The 24,815-nt window shown below is 38.9% G+C and overlaps 1 protein-coding gene across 1 annotated transcript in view; it reads right to left on the bottom strand.

Annotated features, from left to right (window-relative positions):
• Positions 1–23,813, bottom strand: part of KIAA1033 (KIAA1033 ortholog) — a gene marked incomplete at its 3' end in the record, with an annotated part of 27,530 nt that extends 3,717 nt beyond the window's left edge. The window contains exons 1-20 of the mRNA XM_010147213.1: positions 23,731–23,813; positions 21,450–21,630; positions 20,301–20,354; positions 20,092–20,157; positions 19,871–19,916; positions 16,882–16,949; positions 13,967–14,049; positions 12,843–12,885; positions 12,245–12,348; positions 11,473–11,593; positions 9,834–9,957; positions 9,594–9,721; positions 8,741–8,901; positions 6,852–6,978; positions 5,398–5,523; positions 4,227–4,334; positions 2,502–2,648; positions 2,334–2,413; positions 1,455–1,560; positions 510–626 (exon numbers count right to left, since the gene is read on the bottom strand). Coding sequence (XP_010145515.1) covers positions 510–626; positions 1,455–1,560; positions 2,334–2,413; positions 2,502–2,648; positions 4,227–4,334; positions 5,398–5,523; positions 6,852–6,978; positions 8,741–8,901; positions 9,594–9,721; positions 9,834–9,957; positions 11,473–11,593; positions 12,245–12,348; positions 12,843–12,885; positions 13,967–14,049; positions 16,882–16,949; positions 19,871–19,916; positions 20,092–20,157; positions 20,301–20,354; positions 21,450–21,630; positions 23,731–23,813 — 2,073 coding nt within the window. The remainder of the gene's footprint in view (positions 1–509; positions 627–1,454; positions 1,561–2,333; positions 2,414–2,501; positions 2,649–4,226; positions 4,335–5,397; positions 5,524–6,851; positions 6,979–8,740; positions 8,902–9,593; positions 9,722–9,833; positions 9,958–11,472; positions 11,594–12,244; positions 12,349–12,842; positions 12,886–13,966; positions 14,050–16,881; positions 16,950–19,870; positions 19,917–20,091; positions 20,158–20,300; positions 20,355–21,449; positions 21,631–23,730) is intronic.
• Positions 23,814–24,815: the final 1,002 nt, after the last annotated feature.

Genomic DNA, 24,815 nt, shown 5'->3' with positions numbered 1-24,815 from the left:
GTTCAGATAGCGGTTCAAAGGTTAAAACCCAGGACCTGGGAAACCTGATTTCACATTTTCCCTCTGTCAAACGTCCTCAGTGAATTATTACCTAGCATTACAGAAGAGGCCACCTGCATCTACAGAGCCTTTGCTTTGAAAGGCTACCCGTAAGCACTGCTGTTCTTAGTATGTTTTAGGCATTCATACAAGCAGAAGCTAGTCTGACAGAAAGCACTCCTCTGTAACTGAGGAGTAACGAGCCAAATCTGTAACTGAGGTTTTGCCAACTCATGTAATCCGGAGTGCAGTATTTTCATGTACCCAGTCACCACAGATACCATTAACAACAGGTCTTAAATAACCAAAATGACTAGTGAACACTTTCTTATTTATTAAAATACTTCATGCCAAGCTCAAGGGTTTCTATGCTATTTTTATCGACCATATCAGGTTTGGTACAATAGATGCCAGCCCATAAGATACTCCAAGCATAGCGCTGCCTTTAATTTCCATTCACAACACATTACCTCATTGAGTACTTCCATGATTTCTTTGTCATAGCATTCCAGAAGCACCTCGTAAGATTCCAAGTGTCTTGCATGCATCATAGCAGGTACACAGTCCCGTAGTGCACTAAACATATACTGAAAAAAAAACCAAAACATAATGCTCAACCAGCAGACTGACGGAGATGTCAACAACATCTCAAATAGCTAGTGTTCACACCTAACAAACTAATCAAAATCACTAGTCTTACAACTTTTATTAAAAATAGACTTCATAAACCCTACTGAAGTTTCCTGTCCTTAACATGTTCATCTTAATATTCAGGTGCTACTCATCCGTTTACTGAAGGGTCATAATTATTAGCTATTTTATATGAAATTGTTAGCACTATAATCATTTCAGTGTGGTGACTGACCATGGCATGCACAATACTGGAACAGATGATTGATTTTTATCATGATTAGCATGCTGAAGTGTGATTTGCTTCTGCAGCAAATACTTGTTACTTCAAAAAGGAGAGGAGAGGATATGGGGGAGTAGAAAAAGCTCCAGGACAACTATCCCACACAGCATCACCGAGCACAGTGATATGTGCTTTAGAAATACATAACCACAATGTGGAACAAAGACTTGTAATGTTCAAGTCTAGCAAAGGTGTTAATTTCAAATTAGAATGAATGAAGAACTAAGAGACAAACACACAGAGACCTAGGGTTAACAACAGCAACCTGAGAGTTTTAGAACAGCCTAACAGATACACTTTAATTAGATTTAGAACAAAGACTGCTTTTTCTAATCTCCAGATTGAGAAGAGATTTCTGTCTCAGTAACTCCTGTCTGGCTTTTAGTTGGGGTTTTTTTGAGCTTTTTCCTTACGAGTTTCAGCCTAAGCTTTATTCTCTCCTCCTCCAAATCCCTCCCACTGAGTGGTTTTGTTAAACTAAGTTAGTAACATTACTACTTACATGCAGTCTAGCAGAATCAACTGCATTTTCATACACATCATCTAAATAGATTGGAAAGACTGCTCGGTGCCAGTATAAGAAACAACAGTCACATTGTGCTCGAACTCTAGAATACAAAATTACTTATTAGACACTTAATTGGAAGAAGCCATTCTTCTACCACAATGATATTTATTTTAGTGTGTTTAAACTAAAAGACAACTGCTTTTCAAGCTTAAATTTTACATGGTTCCAGATGCATTGTCCTTCAAAAGAAAGTTCTTCACTAAAGAACTTTCATTTTCTGTTTTCCACTAAGCTATTTAGAAATAAAAGGTACCTGCTTTAGAAAAGAGGTTTGCTCAGTCTCTGAAACAACTAAAGCTTACAATACAGCAAAATCCTAAATCACAATTTTCTTGTTGCATGCAATTAGTAGCCTAGAGGTCTGGCATACATTCCCAATTCCTCCTTTAATTCAAAAAAGAGAAACAGGCCTCTCCTGATACAACCTGCATACAACACTTGTCCCAGGAATTTATCCCATGAGTCATAAACTGAAGGTGTTTGTCTCTCTCCATAAAGTATGCATGGAACCCAGATATTCCTCTGGCTTTCAGATGGCCAACTGTAACTTCAGTGGCCACAGAAACTACAGCAGCAGTAAAACACGGTGTCACATGTGAGCTAACGGTCTGATGTCCCAAACAGACTGATACCAACTCATGACTTTTGGGGTTGTGTTAAGAGGAAGGAATTCTTTCTGTCCATCCCTGGTCTAAAATACACACAAAAATCACCACCAGCACGCAGCTGCCAGATTCTGCAATTCACACAGTGAAGATCCAGCCCCCCCAGTGACACTACACCACCTTTCATATATTACATGCCACTGCTTACCGCTCTGTAAGTTCACTGATCAAGTCTAGTTTTTTCAATACTAACTGAAGGGGAATGAGTTCTTCATCTTTAAAAGTTTTCTGTGCAAATGAAGAAAAAAAAAAATTATATTTCTTTATAAGACACAGCACCAAACAAGTGAAAGTCTGGAATAATCGTGGCACCTACCATCTGTGTCCCCACGCTTAGTGCAAGAGAAACAATTAGTCGCCTCTGTTTTGTACTCGGTCCATGGAGGGTGTTCTCAGCCAGCACCAAAGCAGAGAGGACATCCAGGCGTTGCTCACTGTACTTTTTATCAGAAATGACTCTTTTCTTGATGACAGAAAGACACCGAAATTTAGAGAAAAGTTACCGATGCCCAAGAGCAACAGCTTACCTCTTCTTTCCAAAGCTTATGGATTTGTCTTAAATGTACTATTTCTGCAAACAAATTATGTTCTGTCAACTCAGCAGTACTCCCTGTATATGCTCTTGGAAGATCTGCAGCTCAACATGAACTCGGGTCAGGCCACACAATACACAAATACTGCGCAAGCTGCAAGTGACTGCGTGCCAGTCTTAGATCTAAGGTACACATAACAAAGAAAATCTCTTCCAATTCTAAGAAAGTGTGTTCAGCATGAAGCTCCTAACCTTACATGCTAAAGCCGTGTCAGGCCTTAGGCCTTACACTACTTAGAAACTAAGTGGAGCAGATAAAATAAAAGATTAGTACTGGTGAACTCTGCTGTTTACCAGCCTTTGCCTCTTACTTCTTTTCTGAGAAATAATCAAAACATCAAGAAGTGTTTGCAGATGTGTTCTCTCCGATGTCCACTCAATATACAAGTCTCAGCATAGTTCTATGCATTTAGGAATAATCTGTAACGCCATTACAGCTATCATTTCAAAAGGTTATGAAAGTTATCTGAATATATGTCAACTGTTTCTCTGAAGACACACAATATTTCTTAGTAGCATTGATGCTTGGAACTTCGCTTCACGCTACTCTGACATCAAGAGAGATGTATATCTCCATCAGCTTTTCAGAAGTACAGATTTGCTTTTTTCCTTATGCTAGAAAACATGGTGATGCCAGATACGTGAATTGAGATTACAGCCAAATTTCAAACATACCAAAACAAATTTCCAAAATGCAAAAGGCTACTGTTAAAGTTGTAATCTGTTTACATGAGCGTGGTCAAAAAAAACCCCACGCCCAAGGAAAATGTAATAGCTGCACTAATACCAATAGCATTCCTCCTTTGTAATTCTGCTACTGAATGTGATGGAAGAGTAAAACCATCACTAATCCATCAGAACAGGTACACTAAAATCTCATTTCTCCATTTGCCCTGAATTTATAAATTCCATACTTGAGAAGCAAAATGTGTAGTAACCGGATCTTGTTTATAGAAAGAGATAGTATTTAGATATTACAGTGCCCCACCATCAGAATCCGTTCTACTCCACAGAAGTAGTGAATCCATGCCCGCACAAGCCATCACATATCAACCAGTGCTACTTTGTGAAGCAGATGAGATTTAAACAAATAACAGCCTGTTTGCTTAGACTTAAAACTGATTGATTTAAGAATGTGCATCAGAAAAAAGGCAATAAAAGGTCAGTTTGTGAAAATCACTAGAAATAAAAACTAACAAGAACACAAGAGGAACATGACAAGAGATGCAGTACTTTAGAGGAAGAGGGAACCCATTTTTGGTCAAAAATAAATAGCCATCTACACTGTACAGTTTCTAGGGCAATACTCTGACCTACTAGAAAGCTTCTACATCGATTATGATGCACCACCACTACAGATTTTGCAAAAGTAAGAATACTTTAATTTAAAATGAAGATTTTGTTTAAACAAGATTAGGAAGATTAATTATTAGAACTTGGATTACATACCTTGGCTACAGAAATAGAGTGAAGAGCCTGATACTGCAGATGCTGAGCAATGTGTGTCACAGAATCTGCCACAACCACACTTCTTCGGTAAAACATGTGTTCTATTGCCTAAAGTCAGTGCCAAAACACAAGAGTTCATGCAGTTACCACCACTGTTGCCTTTAGAATTTTGCTTTATGCTGGTGGATTCATCTACGCTGCAAATACCGTCCTTTTCCACTTTGTAGTGTAACCCTTAGAAACCAAGAAAATCTAATCATTTGGGAGCATAAAAACGTTAAGACCATGATGTCAGTTTTGTTGGACTTCGGGAGTTGTTTTTTTAAATCATCCAGCTCAGATCAATATTGCTTTCTGAAGTTCTCTCAAAACAGAGTATTTTCCTCTTGAAAAAAGTACCAAAAGTGCAAAGTCTTGCCCTCAGGGAGGAACAACCCCCACACCAATATGCATATACTGGGAGCCGCCCAGCTGGAAAGCAGCATGGTGGAAAAAGACCCAGGGGTCCTGGTGGGCACCAAGCTGAACGTGCCCCAGCAGTGTGCCCGTGCAGCAAAGAGGGCTGTCAGTATCCTGAGCTGCCTCAGACAAAGTGCTGCCGGCAGGTTGAGGGAGGTGACCCTGCCCTCTGCCCAGCACTGCTAAGGCCATACCAGAGTGCTGCGCCCAGTTCTGGGCTCCCCAGCACAAGAGAGACATGGACATAGTGGAGAGAGTCCAACCAAGGGCCACAGATAAATTAGGGGACTAGGCACTGCCAAAGTCCGATTGCCCAGGGAAGCTGTGGACTTTCCATCCTTGGAGATATTCAAAGGTCACCTGGACAGGGTCCTGGGCGACCAGCTCGAGGTGACCATGCTTGAGCAGGGGTAGGCTGAACCAGATGACCTCTGGAGGTCCCTTCCAGCCTCAATCATTCTGTGATACCAACTAAGGAAGGTGGTTAGAAGTTAAATAAATCAGTTCTAGCCTCCCAAATCTCCTGTTCTCTAAAAAAGAAATGGAGTCTTGAGCAAGAAGCCACGCAAAAACCTGTCCCCAGCTCAGCTGTGTTGTTTTGGGCAGTGGAGGGCTCTTTTTTGGGGGTGTGTGGGGTGGTGTTAATATATGATGTTTGATCAATGGTCTCTGTAAAGGCTTACGTGAAAACAGTTTTTATCCAGTGACCTACCTTCAGAAGTTCTACAAGTCTGCACAGAGCCTTCACTGAGGTTTTGGTCATAGGTTTTTGCATCGACATGTAGAGATTCATTGTAGTTTTAATGATGGTGCTAAGACTGTATGCGTAAAGAAAACCCTAAAAATAAAATGAGTAAAGGGAATAAAAATGTTTTTCACAATGTATCAAATAAGTGCTCTCTGGGTTTTTTTTCATACATTACTGAACTAACCTTTGCCTCTTCACACCAGAGAACCTACCAACCTACTTGCTTTCATAAGCAAGCTTGAGGTCCCAAAGCTGAATGAAACCTTTTTATTAGGCAGACATGAAATTGCCTAGAGGTCATTGGATCACCTGATCATTAATCTCTTCTAAAGCCATTCAAGTTAAATATAGGCTAGTGAATTAATTAATTGCACAACCTCAAAGATCTACTAGTTTCAGACCTATTGTAAATCAACCCAAACAACACTCATCCCCCCAAAAAAACAGGCTATCACAAACTGAAACTTTCAGGTGCCATGGAATAAACACACTGACAGTATTTACAGAGTTCTACATTGCCTAAATAGAACTGCCCATCCCACAATAAAAAAACCCAATCATTTTTAAATCAATGTATGCTAAGTTTTTAAATACAATGTTGATTACATACAGCATGACAAAAATGCTATTCAGCTTATTGAAAGGAAAAGTAGTCACAATAAAAAAAAGACTAGGAAAAGACAGCAGGAGGTCCAGGAAACTCAATTTGTTACAGAGCAAAATTTACTTAGAGCACTGCAAATAATTCAAATGTTAAAACCACACAGATCCCATTACATGTATGTCTTTAAATATGGAAGATTCAGGATCATGCTTCTATGACACACCTATTCTCATCAGACTTCTGTCAGACAGATAGATACATAACAAAACTAGCAAAAAAAATAAACTAAGAAATAAGATACATCTTACATTAAGACTACATGCTGTTATAGGCCAAAAGAAAACCAGCTGCCTTGGAGCGTAGCAAGGTTCTTGCAAAGTACCATCACTAGGCAAAGCACAATGAAACAACACAAAACCTTTACTGGAAGTACGTACTGTGCTAAATAAAACTAAGTTAGACACTGGTTTAGTCCAACTTATGACTGACTCAAAAGGAAAAAAACAACCCCAAAACCTTTTACTACAGGGGAAATGAAGCTTTCCTGATGTCTTAAGTCAAGAGAAAAATTCAAAATTTTAGCCACTGAATATTTAGTCAGATTTGCTTTCCCACACACCTTATGGAAACACTTTCTACAAATTTACTTAAAGGATTATCTAATGGGCATTTAAAGTTTTAGAATTCCCACATGGAATGTAAAAAGAAATCACAGAAGTCCTGTGACCATTGGTGTGCTATTTTACAACAACTTGCACCGAAACATCAGTTTGCTGCATCATTTGCTGTATCACCACATTAAAAGACTGCATACCTGGATGAAGACATTGCAGCGGTTAGAAAGATCTTCTGCAAACTTATCCATGCGTTGCTCCTTCGACAAGATAGATTCCATTTTTGTCATCCACGAGCTCACAAAAACATAATACGACTGCATATCTCTGGAGAAGGAAACAATGTTGCTCACTTCAAATAAGAAGACTATGAGGATTTTCTTTTCTCTTTCCAAAGCTTAACATATTTCTCTTGGGAAAATTTAAGCTTTCAGTCCCCAGAGCAATTATTTCTCCATTCCCAAAAGTATCAGAACCCCATACTCATTTACATTTTAATTCTGTTTTGGTAAGTATTAGTCTGCCAATTGTATCTGTACAAACATACCCCAAAGAATCAAAATCATCTAACTTTTAAGAGAACAAATGGCTCTCTTAGCAGTACATATACTACAAGTCTTTAAATTAAAACAGTAAATAAATCTGCTAGAAAATGCTTTTAAACACTACACAAAAAAGTCCCCATGCTTATGTTAATATTTCCCTCCAAGTTTGAATTTTTGGAGTTTTTTATATATACAGACATAAAACTTGTCATTACATCAATACCAAAGTGGACTGCTCTTAAATAACATAATTCTCCACAAGATACTCTCCTTGGATTACACTAGTTGTAATTAAACGTTTAGATAGAGTTCACTTTTAAAACTGCTATTTATTCCATACGGCAGACCTATGACACTGCAATACCACTACTTTAGCAGTTATAGCAGGGATGTATTCAGGTCATAGATTAGGCTGTAAAAATTTACACTTTAAAGAGTGCTCGTATTTAAGGCAACAGTCTAATTATCAAAAGGCAATCCGAGAACTTATAAAAAGGCAAGAAAAAGTTATCGGCAGAATTCAAATCAGCAGATGCAAAATCTGCATTGTATTACAATATCCTCAAAAAAGTCCATGAAAACCCAGATCTTTTTTCAGCTTCTTAAAATTATGACTTCTACCACTGCCCAAGACCAAAAGTAAAGCAGCAGTGTAGTTATGCTCCATTCAGCATTAAAGCCCAGGAAAGAATTCAGTCAGAGCTCTTGACTCTTCCCACGGATATGTAGAGGGATCACGTAGGTATGAAACTGCTTTCCTCCCCCCGCCTTCCTCTCCAACCTAGTTCTGCCAGCTTACATACAGGGTTGGGAGGCAACCTGCAAAACACAATTTACTTCTATTCCACCGACCTTATATTCCACCTTGTTCTGGTCAGCAACAAAACAGTAATCTGAGCCCTCTTATCTCCCTATGTGGTGCACCACACTTGCCCATAAGACTGACAATTCACAAACTATAAACCAACTCATTTTTAAACGCAGTTTAGAAAACTTGGAGAATGAAGTGACCTGCAAACTACATTCAGAGGACAAAATAAGACTTTTCAAACATAGGTAATTGCAAAGACCATTAAACAAGCAATTAAGAGTCATGAGGAAAGAAATGCTTGCAAAGAAAGCAGAGAAAAAACCCTCTATAAGCTTACTAGCAACCTACCTCCATATACACACAGAAAGCAGAGAGCCCTAATAAAAAAACAGAGCAGCTCAGGTTACCAGACACTAATTTTAAAAAAGTGGAAGTTGAACATATGGAAGCAGAAATAATTGAAACAGCAATCAAATATTTAGAACTGTCAGGGACTTTGTTATTTTGGTGACATAATACACAATTTTCTGAAAGCATAAGCAGAAAAAAGCTTTGTTTTGACCAGTACTTATTCAGCAACACTAAGACACACGTGTTGCTGCAGTGAAATGGAAAAGTTGTTTAACAGCCCTGCGTGACACTACACAAGACGCTGGTACACCGAGTGATGCAACCCACATATCTATGAACTGTTTGCCAAACACCACCACGAGGCAGTATTTAGGAAGCATACTTGGCAAGTGTCTGTGCCTTCTGCTGTAGAAAGTTCTCCCTTTGCATTTTAACTGTATGAATACTTTTCTTGTCCAGAAGTTTGGCAGCAGCTGGTATCTTCTGAATCAGAAAGTTGTCAGGAAACCAGATAATGTTAGCAGTTAATGTGATGGCTGGAACCTGGGAGGGAAGAAAAAAAACCCAAAAACATAAGGGAGGGGGAAATACTACAAGTAGCGAGAAACAAAGTAACTACAACAAATACCATGCCACCACGCATGTTTCTTATGCCTCTTTTGAATCACAACACACAATTCAGTTTGTAGAAACTAGCTATGAAGAAATAAATATTACATTCACATTAAAAAAAGGTTTCTTCCCTAGAAGTCCTTAGAGGACACCACAAGCAAGGTTATTACCATGCTCAGTGATTCTACACAGCATTAAAGAAATTAATAATAAATTTCTTCATACCACCTGCTATGAAAAAAACCCAGTCACCTTCAGACTTAGAGGTCTTCCGAGATTTTTACAGCCAAGCTCAAAATCCAAAGCAGTTATTCAGTCCCTCTTAAAGAATTTTTGTCCTCCATGACACATTAATCTCAAGAAACATTTAATGGCAATTTCAAGTTACTTTACTTTGCTGTTACGTGAGCAGACAGGTTTTAGAGCATCCTTAAAAGGAAATAGCAGCGAGGGAGGAAACTATAAAAAGTAGAAAAATCTTAATTCTGCTTTCTGACTTGTTTAGGTACATGGCCTGGTTTCTTTTCCCAAGCCTTTGCTATGCTATACAACTAAGAAAATTATTTACTTTATTACTCAAGATTTTCCCCCCCTCTCATTGATGAAAGAAAAAAAACATTCACCTTTTTACAGACATCCAACAACGACTTGTAAAATTTCTTGTCTACAGTCCGAAATATCTGGAAATGCAGCACAAAGAGACCACAGATGCCCACATATTTATCTCTCTGGTCAATTTCTGAAGGTTCACCTGCAGAAACAAACACCCCAAAAAATCACTTTTTGAAGTTCACTCCCAGACAAACACCACAAACCATTTTAGCAACAGCGAAGCTGGCGAGAGAAGCACGAGCTTGCATTACCAAGTTTGGCTTCAACGTTTGCAAAAGCTGCGCGAAGAGTATGAGCAAATTCTTCAGCAAACGTGCTGTTCTTCGACACTGACACTCCGCCGTTTACAGAATCAAACTGTTGCTCTATACAGGCCTGAGCAAAAAGGGGGGAAAAAAAAAAAGTATAAGAGGACCATGAATTTTGAACCTTAAAAGAATACTGATTTTGCAAGAGAAGAATACTGCAAGAGCACAGTGATTTCTGTTGTATAGCACTAAGCTGAAGTTAGCCTGATTTGACAACAGGCAGATTTTTCTGAGTATACTTAAATGACTTCGTATAAAACATTAAAAACCTCTCTTACACCTAACACTCAAACCCACACATTTACTGAATGGTTTTGTTAAGGGGTATTTTTAAACAAACCACATGATGCCCTAGTGATAAGCAACTAGATGTGTTTTTACATTATTCCATTACAGTAAGTTCCTGCTCATTAACTAAACAAAATTATCATGCAAGTCACTTGTAGGATGTGGTTCACCAACTTGCAGCATAAAACCTCTAAACCACTGGTGGTTGCTTAAAACAAACATATCCAAAAACCACACAGTAGTAAAAAAATAAATAAAATTTTTAAAAAGAGACACTTCAGATTTTCTAAAGATATTAGAAAAGTCTTTAATGGAGTTGAATTTAAGAGTATTTTTCATGTATTTTTGTTAAGAAGGGGCACTGACAGGACAGGAGGGGAAATGTTCTGAACAAGTACCAGACAAACCCTGCTGATGTGTCAAAGATATAATGAAGCCTTTGTACTAATGCAACATTTAGAGAAACAGAAGATGAAAAATGGATAGCTGGTAGCAGTGTCCTTCAACAGAATAAGCCAAACTGTGTTTAATTATTTATCCCTAAATTTCTTTTTTTGGAGGGTTTTACAGAAGAAAACTGTCTTCCCTATGCTATTTAAGATCTAACAGTAAGAACTGAGCAACAATCCTGTTCAACTGACTCTGCTCTGACCAGAGTCAGCAATGTTATCCTCTGTCCACTGTGCCACCACATCTGGTTTCAGTCTTAAATACACACTTCCCTAAAAAAAGAGGGCTTCTTGTATGAACACATTCAAATTAACTGTATTGAAAAAGTAATAATCCTTCTCGTATTCCTGAAATATGCAAGTATACAGGTGAATATACTACTGAAGCGGTACCTCCTGACTCCTGTCTCATGTGCTAGGAATGAGGCAAAATACAGAACAAGAGCTCACGCTTAACATATTGTCAAGATTACTGAGGAGATTTTAACTTGCAGCTATAATAAAGTGACCTATGCTACATAAGCCTGACTGCAATTAAAATTTCTGGTGAAAAGCATACTCCCTGATAATACACAGTCTTAATGCCAAGCTGCCCATGCTTCTTTACTTCTGCAAAACAGCAAGCATTAACTGCTACCACTCAAAGCCTGGCACAGTTCTAGCACATAAGAGCAAGGAAGGATCGTACAATAGACCCTTTTTTCCCCACGCACAGATGAGAGCGCCAAATTCACACATCACTGTATCCAGAACAAAACAAAATAAAAACAAACAACACATTCTGAAGAGTCTTGCTTTAATATAACAGTTTCCCCTATCACACTGAGGAACATTAATTTCATTACCTGAAATATCATTCCATCAAGTAACTGGCATTCCAGTTTTAACAGCAGCTTTTCAAATGGTTTCAGTTTGTCTTCCTGAATCCCGAATTTCGAAGGGTTGTGATGGACAGATTTTAACAGTCTGTAAGGAGCAGGCATTGAACACAAACATACATGCACAGTTATAACATGCTCAGTTTCATCATATCCTGTACTATTTTGAGAACAGGTTTTAATTGCTCACATCTGTGCCAAGCAGCAACTCTAAAATTAAAAAAAACCCAGCCAACATACACACACCCCTACTAGATGCTTGTAAGCCAAATGCATTTGAATTACTCCCACTTACTTAGGTTTTCAATGAAACGGAGTTATTATTCCACTAATTTAACTGCCTTTATAATTATTGATTCTTCAGCTTTTACTGAAGATAGCATTCTTACTTAAACCTGTATGCCCATCCCTGTGATCAGTATGGACAGGGACAGCCTTTGATCAGTTCTGTATAAGATTAGATTCATACCAAATGTATTTTAAACCCCACCAACCATTACTCTGTTTGTCAAGATGCTTACCCTGTATTGTAAATGTAACATTCAGCACTTCAAAAACTTACTGGTGCTGTGAGAAGGACACAGTGGGAGCTTAGCCCTGCTTCTCATTATGATTTCTGGAAAACCCTTGGGGATACGAAAATCCATGTTCCCACAATGACTTTCTTGGAACAAAGACACATGCAAATGCTTTTATCTGTTACGTTGTGGGAGTATGTTTCACACCTTCAGAGACACACCTCTTATACATGGTCCAGTGATCTTTCAGAGTGACATGATTGTCAATTATTTCATCCAGAGTGATTAAGACTGTGAGCAACTCTCCCAGATGCTCGTACATTGCCTGGTTTTTAAATAAATAAATAAGGACTGTCGTTATTGAAACATTTATTGTGGTTATGCATTGCATATAAAATTGCAGTTCCTTTCAATATATTATCAGCCAACAAGACATCGGCTAGAGAGTTAAATCTGAGATTTCTTGGGCTGGTAGCTTACAGATTTAGTATTTCTTTTAGTGCCGCAACGAACGCTAGTTTGCCTGCAAGCACTGACACTGAAGGTGGGATTTTTAAAACTGTCTACATGCAGAAGCACATATTGCACACAATAAAGGAGTGTGCAAATGCCTTCTAGCTGAGAACTCTAGAATATGACAGACATGGAGATGCCTTTCCACATAAAGGCCAGAAAAAAATTATTAACAAAATAAAACTTTTAAAGGAGATTCCATATTGAAAGTTGCACTTGAAACTCACTTTCTTGCTGCTTTTCTTGGGGTTAATGATAAAGACATAATATATTAACATAAGCAAAAGGGGTCCAAGTCATTCCCACCTGAAAATGAACTCCAGATGTCTCTATAATTTTAGGTGCATTCCTGTAAATAAAATAAATATTTTAATGCCTTTTTAATCCTTAGAACAAAAGATATTTATGAATTCTATATCACAGTGTGTTCTTTTTCTCTTGGGGTGTATCTTTCTTATTAACACAGTAACTTCAGAAAACAAAAGCAGCTCAAAAACTGATTACAAGTATATACTGTTTATACCTGAGTGCTATGATCAGATTTAATATTGCATTTCTGAATGCACAGCACGGTTCAAACCACTGATTTCATTCAGTGCATGCACATCGGCACTTCCCGATGCAGTTATGCTAACAGCAAGTAGCCTTGATACATACAGCCTTGTGGCCTCAAAGTACAAAAATCACTTCAAATATTTAATTAAGCCACGTCCAAGGTACACATCCAGCCTGCTTCATTCAGCACCCCACAGAAAGTCTACCCTGGGCTATAATATAAGATGAAAATGAACACAACAAATAGAACCAAGAAGAACAATGCTGTCCTAATGGGCTGTGGGCCAGTGTGGCGTGTGGCGATCACGAGCCATGCAGTTATATTCAGAGCTAAACCAAAGAATTCTATTCAGAGCTAAACTACACTCAGTCTTCAGAGGGGCTAAACCCAACAGCCCTTACTAAGCTCAATTTCAGTTGTTAAAATCATGGTTATTCTGTGAGGAATATATATCAAGATTTAAATATGTACGACACGACTGTGGAAGTGATCTCATTTTTAAGCTTCTAGAGCTACTGGCATCCACTGTATCAGTCAACAGAAGGAATCTCTCTCTTACCCAGCACAAGGATGAAAGAGTAATAAAACAACCTCTTAATCACAGGGATTAAGTGCCTCTGAAGCATCAACTATATCCAAGAATGGCCAAAAAAAAAAAATCCTGCATCTAATTATATAAAAGCACTGCCTTTTGTGAAAATAGAACAAATCCACTTTCGTAATGGTACATGAAGCCCAAACTTGCACAGCAAAGCACTCTCCATATCCCTAGACAACAATATTCCAGAAATGACCGTGCTTTAGGCAGAATATTCATATTTTATAAATTTGTTTAACTACATAAAAACAATACAGCATTTTAGGGAATAATTACTTGTTGCTGGTATAGAGAACAGCCAGCTGATGCACTACATTCACCACCACTTCATAACACCGGGTAACAAAGCAAGACAGCTCCTGAAATACAAGAAAATAAAATGCATAAAATAAAGAAATACAAGAAAATAAAATACATACGTATGTATGTACAGACCCTTCTCGAACATAGTTGTCATTACACCCGAAACACTCAACATCAACCACTGAACCTGAAGCCCAAGCTCCAACTACATTCCTAATCCAAGTCAGTGGACAGACCTACAGCAGGATGGAAAACATCATCCTAGTAACTAACAGCTCAGAAAAGAGATCTGGGTCTAAGCTAAGAAGCTACCGAACAGCTCCCAGTACAACTTGGACTGTTCACACTGTTGGTTCAGTTTATGACAGACAGCAAGACATGACTTGACAACAGTGCCCAAAGCCCTTTTAGAGAGAATATCCTGGAGAGCAAAGGCTGTGCCTTTTCTCACCAGATTCAAAAGTCACGCTCTGGGAGCTGGCAATAGCTGAATTCAAATTAGCAATCAACACAGAAGCCTGTACCCACTCAAAGGGTGATCAGCCACAGAATACTGCTTTCAAAAAAACAAGACAATGCCTTGTTTGACTAAAGCAGAACTTTACTACAAAACGAGTAAGAGCAGGTCAACTCTAACCACGTAAAGGTCTATGTTAATTTCTATAATGGATTTTAACAAGGCATTCCTTGAGCCATAGGATAAACAAACCTCAGTTTCCCTTAACTGCAGTAATATTTGCACATTAATGCACCCTCTAATCCCATCAGAGACAAGTCCACATGTGATGAGTCTAGGCAGTCGGCACACAGACGGCTGCGTAGCAGACAGCCCACGCTGGCTAAGCAGCCAGCCTGCCATTCCTGCCAGAAGACTGGCTAACAGCCGGATTCCGTCTTCCTCTCCATCAAAAATATATCTTATTTGGGCTTCTGCCTTCTATTAGTCACCAGTTTACACAAAACATCAGTGTCGTTACTTCTTATACTTGTATTGCTCTATCCAATGCAGCTGAAACAAGCCAACAGATTCCAGAGGAATGGATTAATAGACAACTGAGATCATGTTTCCTGGAGAAGGGGCACTATTTTGTTACCATTTTAAAGCTTCCAGGAAATAGTCCAAGTTAAGAGCATGTGCATGTTAGGAGCTATATAATACAGACAAGATTATCATCTTATCGGAGTTCTCCAAATACGCCATCTCCTGCAGGATCCAGAGTACTAACGGGAGTTTCATAGCACTGTGTTCGTACTTTTTTAAGAAGTGTTTTGACATAGCAAATTTGAGGCTGTTACACCTAGTTAATCAAGAAATTCTGAACTCAGAAGTAGCCAATAAACCAACTGGTAGACATTAGCCCTATGAAAGCAACATTTCACCTCTTTTGTCATCTTCATCCATATTTTCACACCACCCTTGAAGATATGCTTGTAACACTGACCAAAACAGAATTTCCCAGTCTATGGATATAGACTGTACCAAGTAGATTTAGGGGAACACAACAGTTGAGGAAAAAAAAAAGCTCAATAACGACAAAGTTCTCCTCATACCCTTACCCAAAGCACCATACACCTGCTAGCACAGTAACCTTCCCTCTTTGGGGCAGCATCCTGCATCTCCCTTCGTTCCCAAGTTGCTCAACAACAGCAACCCGTGGTAGCATACATACACAGTAGGCTCCCAAGCAACACTGCTATATTTTCGTGTAGTGTTTACCCTATAAATATACACATCAGCATATACTCCATAAATAAACATAAACTGGTTCTACAGACTGGGTTTGCAACGTGCATAAATCCCCAGACAGCCAGCAACCCTGCTCCCAACCTCCACCTGGACAAAGCACGCTGGCAGTGTGAAGGGGAAAGGTCTGGAAAAACACAAGTGTAGGGCAGCCCCATTTCAGAACCACTAAAATGTCTCCCAGACACCTGCTCAGAAAGAAACAGAGGATGAGGGAAGAGACTGACAAAGTTGATAGAACAAAAAACTTGAAAAATGGGGGGGAAAAACCCAACAAGATATTGTAACAACTAACTGAACTTGGGCATGGTAAAAGAGGTTGAGAAACAACTTCCTATAGCATTCAATCTGTTACAACTCAGTAAATGACTACTGCCATGCTAATATACAGCAAGAACAAGAATTTTAACCTTTATTAAACTAGAATTTGTTTAAACATTCTGGAAGCTTCTTGTATATTCTCTACTTCAACATAGGTATTACATTACAAGCAATACTGCATAAAAACAGAAACATTTTTTTGGAACAGGACAGTCAAGCCATACTGAAGACAAAATTCCACAGTAGACTGAAACCCAAGAGCACAGGAAATCCTGTGAAGAAACACGGATCCTGTTTTCATGCAAAGAATCTTGATAACAACCAAACCATAAGAAATGGGCACTCTTCCCTGAAGTTTGAGAGCGCAATTTTTTTTCCCCAGGTACATGTTTTGATTTTGCTTTCTTCTACCAGCTAAAATAAGATGTATAGATAATTAATCCATTTCCAGTGTACAATGAAAACTAACACGTGTTAATCAAAACCATAAAAATGGGTATCTTCACCATGAAGTGAAACAACCTCATTTTATCTTTTCACTGAAATTTTCTTAAGTAAATTCTAACTTATTTGAACAATGATTATACAAACTGCAATTTCTTCTAAGACTTCCAGAGTTTTAGACAAGTATAAAAAAAACCAAAAGTGTGTGAGATACATCAGCTGGTTGTGACAGGTCTGCAGGCAAAACATAAGAACCGTAATGACTGCGCTGCCCTTCAGCAAGATGCCAGCAGGATACTGCAAACTGTTACATCCGCTTTGCAAGTAAAATTGAGATTATAATTACTGTAAAAAAAAAAAAAAAGAAAACATACTCTACCTGCAAGAAAGAAACAAATCTTCCCATCTGTATTTGACAATCTCCCTCCACCATGCTGGAATCTGTGGCTTAAAAGACAAACATTTGTCACTGCTCTCAAGAGCCTGTGTTATGCCTGTTAAATTAACGTTGAAGCTTGCCCTCCAAGCCATTTGTTTGTCATACAAGTGGAGCACACTATTATAAGCACACTGATGAAGCCTTAAAAAATTCATAATTTTGCTTTCCTAAACTGGACTTATTTTTGAAGTTTTTCGCATTAAAAATGACATTGTTTATAAATTAAACACAAAGCAGGGGAAAAAAAAGTCTCCACTGACTGAAAGAAAATAAAGAACAGGAAATGTAATTCTTTAAAAAGGCACTGATATTATGTAGTGTCATAACATTTTCCATTTTACAAAGTTTGTATGAAAACACTACGTATTTATATTGCAAGAAACATCCACTGGCAATTATTTACTGAAAGAGACTACATCATTAATCAGAAGAAAAAGCTGTGTAGCATACAATTTCCTCAAGAAATTGATTTTCCTACATATCTTCCTGCACAAAAGAACTGGCTCATCACCATAGCTTCAAAGCATTACCTGTATGACAAGTACACTAACAGGATTGTAGGAAATACAATAGTTACAGTACCAACACTAACAGGATACTATGAAATACAGTTGTTACATCACCGATGACAAATTGTTTCAGTCAGACGTAACAGTTGTCATACCACCTGACAAAACACGGTCTTTTTAATGTGATGACAGATTAATGCTCTAGACCTCAGGCTTTTCTGCTGGGCCACTCTGAACAAATACGGCTTACAATTGCAAGTTTACCTTCTTTAAGAAATGCAGGTCTTATTGCTTCATAAAACATGTTCTTTCTAGACCAGTCACCAGAGATTGAAGTAGACTCCATACTTCTCTAAGATAGAGCTCTGAGACAAGATTCTAAATATTGTATGCTTCCCCTTTACACATTCTATGTAACCTCTGATTAGTGTATGTCAGAAAAAAAACCCACAACCACAACACCCAAACCCTCTCCAAATAACTATTTAAAGTTCCGTGGCCAGCCCTTGCCACTCCAAGGACAAGATGGAAAAAAGAAAAAAAGTTTCTTTATCCAGAAGGAAAAGGCCAGCACAATATTTGTTTAAATTTCAGCCACCTTTAAGCCAGTAACTTTGCCACCTGTTCTACGTAAGCAAGCTTGCTGTTATCAAAACAGATCCTACAAGAAGGAAATTTAGGAATGGAGAACTATCCCTACCTAACGCAACGAAGGCGAACCTCTTGGTTCCTGCCATTCTCAAACATTCCCTGCAGAACACCCATCAGGAACAAACTGCTGCTGTAGTATGGTAATCTGCAAGTCTGACTTTTTTTCGTGCTACAGAGATGGATTAGTTTCCAGGGATCCCCTACTATCATTTTGGCAGCATATCACTTTCTTTTAAGATATTTAAAACCATGCCTGATAAGAACTGAGAATCTGCTAAGAAAAAAAACACCAAAACACCACCACCAAACCCTACACTTTTTCATGTTTCTTAACTGAATCGTAACAGTCATCCTATATATCACTTAAAAGAATGATAAACAGCTCCAAGATCAATTAATTCCCATTCCCCAGTACTTCTGCCACAGTCAAGGCTCTTAAAAAAAGACCTTTTTCACGACTCCTATGAAAGGCTTTCCCTTTCTCTCAAATTTCTGAAAGAGAAAAAGTTAGGTGATATGTCTCTAAATCAACTCATTAATATATTCAGATCTCAGGACCAAGATCTGTGCTGATTCCCAGACTAGCATCCATCAAGGTGGAAGCTTAAGACCAATCCTTTGCAAGAGTTACTAGTTTAACTCCAAAACAAAAAGCAACTTTCACCTAAAGCAGGGTCTCATGATTTGTCAACTGAACTGACTTACAATCACTTACGCCCCTGTATTATGTCATGGTCTAAACAGCAGCACAACTGCTGTTACCTGTACTTGCAGGGCAGGTGACATCACACACTGCAAGTTCTCTTGGAACAACTATGACTGCGTAAGTGGGCTGGACTTGGTCCAAATTATTTATTAATGGTTTCATTGTGTTATTACAACCAATTACACATTCGTTGTTTTACTACAATCAGTGTGAACTTTAGTCCCAATAGGAAATAAATTGGTTTAGGGTGTGTTTACATATGAAAAACAGGTTTTCAATGCCATACTTGGAAAAACAGCTGCTACAGTATAAAAGCCTTATATTACACATTTAATAAAATCTCATCAGCCCACAGTCCCTACTTCTCATGCAAATAAGGCTGCAACAAAACTTCCTGTTAATGTAACAATACTCACTGCAGGTAACTGGCTTCACAGATAAATCTTATTGTTATCTTAAGCTAACGCAGGACAGTTACAAGATAAGGCTGAGAGAATGGGGGTTTTCAGCCTGGAGAAGAGAAGGATCAGGGAAGACCTTACAGCACCTTCCAGTACCTGGAGGGGCCTACAAGGAAGATGGGGGCGACTTTTACAAGGGCCTGTAGTGACAGGGGGCAGGGGAAAGGGGTTTAAGACAGGGCAAGGGGTAATGGGTTTAAATTGAAAGCGGAGAGATTTACATTGGATATCAGGAGGAAGTTCTTCCAGAAGAGGGTGGTGAGGCACTGGCACAGGTTGCCCAGAGAAGCTGTGGATGCCCCATCCCTGGAAGTGCTCAAGGCCAGGCTGGATGAGGCTTTGAGCAACCTGGTCTAGTGGAAGGTGTCCCTGCCCATGGCAGGGGGGTTGGAACTAGATGATCTTTAAGGTCCCTTCCAACCCAAACCATTCTGTGATTCTATGATCCCTATATCCTCAAAGTCCGTTATTTGGTGTTCATCAGTCAAAGATACAGAGATAGCATGTACCAGTGTTATAAAATTACATTTATTGTAGCAATTAATATAACCTGAAACAATAACAGAAAACTACAAACTTTTACCATAAAGGGAGCTACTTACCTCCTTCTCCATAAAACAAGAGGCCATTATAAAATTTAGTTTCTGCCTAACAACAAAAGCAGAAATTTTTTTTTAATAAATAGGATATACGTAATCATGCTACAAAAATTATTATTAAGACATCGTATCTTGTTTCTTTACTGCTAAAGAATAAGTCAATATATCAGCTTGCCGATCTGAAAACATTTTCATACACAGCAATAAGAGACAGATGGATTTACCTCATATTTTAACTTCTTGATTTCACAGCAAAGAGCAGCATACACAGTTATTACTTTGTTTAGAACCTAGACCCAAAGGGGATAAAACCACACAGGTTATAAAGAGATTCATATTTAGAGGGCTTGGGTTTTGCTAGAATAACTATTTGTAAATTTTATTTTATTTTGGTAGCAGTAGTATTTTTCTCTTTTAAGCATAAAATGCTTACCTTGTTTTCTGTCTTTATGAGCTCTAGTAGGGACGACTGTTCATATGGCAAAAGCTAAAATAAAAAGTAAACATAAATAATCCAGAAATTATTAACTTTAGAAAATATTGGTCAGAAATACATTTATCCAACTAGGTAAGTATTTTTTTCCCTAGAGTTTAATCTCAGGTAGGGTAGCAAAAAGAGAGCAATAATTGCACATTACTGAGAACCTATGCTGCAGGAAACGTTCGCTCTTCACATTTACATGGAAATACCTTTCCTTTCACTCTAGGCAGAAAGGCAAATAACTAGGTATACTGCATAGTATTTACAACAATTTACTTAAAAAACTTGGAAAAAAAAAGCATAGTCATTATGGACTATGTAGAAAAAAACAGCTCAGGAAACCTAAAACATTAATTAAATCCCAAACACAGGACAGAGTGTACGCCGAGTGTACGCAGGCACTTGACATTCTGTACTGGAGTCAGCCATGACACTGACATGCACCTGGCACTGTGGTGGCCCTACACATGATTTATTCAAATTATTCAGATGATAGCTTGAGAGTGCATCTTCAGCACAAACAAGTTCCATATAGCAGCAAAAGCACTTTTAAATGATGTCTGCACATTCAGTGAAGAGAAAAAACACTGCTCCACAGAGGACAGAGAACTTATGAACCAAGGAAACAGCCATCTCTGGAGGACAGAAAATACGGTACCCAGGCCATTAAGTCAAAACACAACTATAAATACACACACACAGTTCACTGCAGGCCATTAAGTCAAAACACAACTATAAATACACACACACAGTTCACTGCAGTTATACAACTATCGGTGAGCTCTTCTGGAATCCCAACCCCCAGATAAAAACACCAACACCCACAGGGAAGAAGTTTGCTGGAATTAGCCTTCTCAAAACATGAAGAGCTGTAAGTTAACTTCCACTAGTATCCAAAAAAATAATATGAAAATATCTTCTCTGCTGATCTGCACCAATTTATCAGTTACTTGGTAATTAAAATAGTATTGGATAGGTTTCTCAAACAAAAAAGCCAAAATTTTAAGAGCACAAATGCATCAAGTTTTTACTTCTCAGGTTTTGAAGGGAAGGAGGAACTAGGAAAGTAACAGTTGTAATGCACATTAAATATATGAAGACCTTTAAAGCAATAGGATCAAGACTGAAGTCCCAAACATCTCCAACGGAGTCATCCAAAGCATCTTCAATTCTCTTCAGCTGAGATGTGTATTCCTCAAGAAATTTTCCGTAATTCTTCAACTGCACTTCAGCATGAATTTCTGAGAATTGATAATATTTGTACAGTTTTAGACTGTTTAAACTGCAATATCAAAAATTTTATTAAAAAAATATTTAGTCTGTTGCTATTTAGCTTTAGCACCATATTCCTCATTTTGCTGCAGCATTTTCCCTTAATACAACCACGTCTTTAACACAAAGTTCCTATTTGTGTAAAAACAATCCTACAATTCAGTATCAGTTTAAAAGAAATCAAAATACTACTTAAAGATATCAAACACCTAAGCGGTTTGCAGAAAGTTATTTTTTAAATTTACATATATTTTAAACTAAGATCTTAACAAACCTAACAATCACATCAAGATGTTGAGCAAAAAAATGACTGTAGAAATTGTAACACAGCAGGCAATCCTACCCATCGGCTGAATATATGTGCAATATCTGTGTAATATAATTACACATGTAATTATATTAGAACTGTGAGGCAATAGTGGCCAAAAATCATTTTGGCCCAAGCAGCAGTTGTATTAGTAGCAACCTTCTTTCTACCCTCTCCCTGCTACCTCTCAGTAAGTTATTCAGGCATTACATGGGACGTTTATGGCTTTTAATCATTCCTCCCACTTGCAACTTCTCCACCTTCAAGCAGAAGGTTTCATCTGCTTAGCACCTGGACACGGAATGCACAGCCGTCTTGTTACTGTTAGGGGCAAGTAAGTTCAGGAGGTAACATTCAGCTCTTCCAATATGAAGAACAGTCGTACTGACTAGCAAAGTAAGTCTAAAGACAAATTGTCCAAAAAAGGTTTCATTCACTCTGCCCTGATCTTTTATCTTCCCACATTAAGATGATGTTAATGGCTACTTCAGTAGGAGAGCACTCCTGAATCAATTGTCACGTATTTTTTGGAGAAAGAAAATATTTGACTGAGACACTACATCAGGCATAAGGGAAGGAATGAATAAGGGAAATTAATGAGGAAAATATAAGAAGGACTATGCACAGGAAGGTTGACATAATGGAGAAATTACTGCAGTGAAGTCCTGAACTAATTCTAAGCTACTACTTTGAAGCCAGCAGCAATGCCAACCACAAGGGCACACGGACTGCAAAACCTGCCCAAGAATCACAGTAAACTCTCCCACACCAAGCTCTACATTAGTGCCACTGGGTTCCATCTACACCTGCAGCCTAAACAGTGCACAGGCACTGCCAAAATAAGGAGACTGAATTTCATATAAACGGATTTGAAGCAAGTGAACAAAAAACTCTCCATCAGCATGCGCCCCAGGCACCGATGTGCAGCCCTTGAGTTGTATCATCGGATTGTTCTATTCCATCAAATTCATCTCATCGTTCAGGTTCCTTCCAGAGCATCTTCTGGAAGCTCTGCTGCAGAAAACCAGTAAAACACTGATGACTGCGGAGCCACCATGTCAGCTTCAGTACATAACTGCTAGAAAATTTGCAGTACTAACTATTACAGAGGCACGCTGCACTATTCCCCCAGTCCCATCTCCTCCCTGTGCCCAAAAGACAAATTGCAGAAAAACTGACAGAGATATTAGGGCATTATAGGAAGAACAGAAAAAGCTTCCAAATCATAGAAGAGTAGGAAGTTGGCACTGCTGTCCAAATCAATTCCCCGCAAAATAGACAGCACTTCTCATACCAAATCCCGCACCAGCGCTCTGCCAGAGACCCACAAACTGTCACCTTTCCAGCAGCCAAATGATAGATTTGAACAGTGCTGTAGCTCAACAAAATGGACATTAAATATTTCCAAAGACTTAACTATTGATAGCCTTGTACTGATCATATATAGAACAAGAGACAGGCGTGAATAATTTCTCACTATTTTAGATAGACAAGAGAATGAAAGCTATTAGCTACCCAGGGATAAGCAGGGTTGAACTGATAAAAAAACCAACTAGGAGATGGAAGAAGCTTTTTAAGATGCAGAAAACATTTCTTAAATAAAATGGTTTACATGGAAAATGAAAGAAAAAAAAAGCTACAGAAAGCAGACACTTCCTTTTCTTTCAGAGCAGCAGACATACTTCATAAGGTATAATCTGTTTACTATCAAGCCTGATCTAGTTTCTCCCCAAGTGATAAAATGAAAGCATTACAATTAGAACAGTGCGAGAGATCTACTCAGCAGTACAGATCCCCCCCAACTTCAACTTATCTTCTTCCATGAAATCAGCAATATTCAGACTTATTGCCACAGCGGGATTCACAAGTACTAAGCCCGTACACATCTAGGGCAGAGATGCAACAAAGCAGACTCAGTAGCTCGTGTCCTCAGTTGAGCTCATTGTAATTGCTAAATGTGAGTGAGATAGGTGTAAAGTGAAAATAGACAATGGCAACAAATGTTTTTCAAGTCACAGGATTTTTGGTTTTTTCTCTCGGAGAACCTCGCGTGCTGTTCTCAATGGAAGAATCTCATGGCTGTTTGTTCGCTGTCAAGATGGTGGTGATGGAGCATATTATGTCATGTAAAGTTCTCATAGCCGCGCTTAACATCATGGTCAAACTAGTGGAGATCTGGCATTTTGAGTAAAAGCTGTATTTTCCATTCCACAGCTAGAGAACTGGTAAAAATCTCAGCTCAGGGCAGCTTCTGTTTCCCCTGAAATCCAGACTAAATGCATATGGCATAAACAGCATCATCCCTTGGGATAACATTACATGTGAAACAGTTGGTCCATGAGTGATATATTTTCACAGCAACACCTGGTGTAATTGACTTGGCACAGTTCAATTTACAGTGTGTATTGCAGTGTGACAACTATACACGTTCCCTGTTCAGAAAGTAGGTCACCTCCCCAGGCCGAGAAAAACGTGGATTTTGATGGGCACGCAAACCCACCGTCAAAGACTTCAGCATCACAAGGTCCTATTTAATTATTTTTTTTAAAGGTGAAACCGCAAGTGACCACCCAGCTCCGTGCCAGAAAGCCCTTACCAACAGAAGGTGCGCTCGACTAACTCATCGCGACGTGAGTTCCCTGGCTAACTGCATTCGTGAGCCACGAGAAGTGATGGGGAAGGAGAGAAACCCCATCCCCACCACAAGCATCTGCCTGCCCGCCCTCGCCCTGCCACGCTGCGGGCACCGGAGGCGACTCGCCGGGAGGGTAAAGGATGAAGGGCTCCGAAAAGCCGCCCCAGCACCCCGAAGAACCCCAGCAACGACGGGGAGGGTGGCGGGAGGTAGAAGGGTCACGGCGACAGGCCGCCCCCGCAGGCCTGGCCGG

Source organism: Eurypyga helias, unplaced genomic scaffold (assembly GCF_000690775.1).
Source record: "Eurypyga helias isolate BGI_N326 unplaced genomic scaffold, ASM69077v1 scaffold1830, whole genome shotgun sequence".
In the NCBI taxonomy this organism is placed as follows: Eukaryota; Metazoa; Chordata; class Aves; order Eurypygiformes; family Eurypygidae; genus Eurypyga; species Eurypyga helias.
This window is presented reverse-complemented; position numbering and strand designations above follow the sequence as displayed.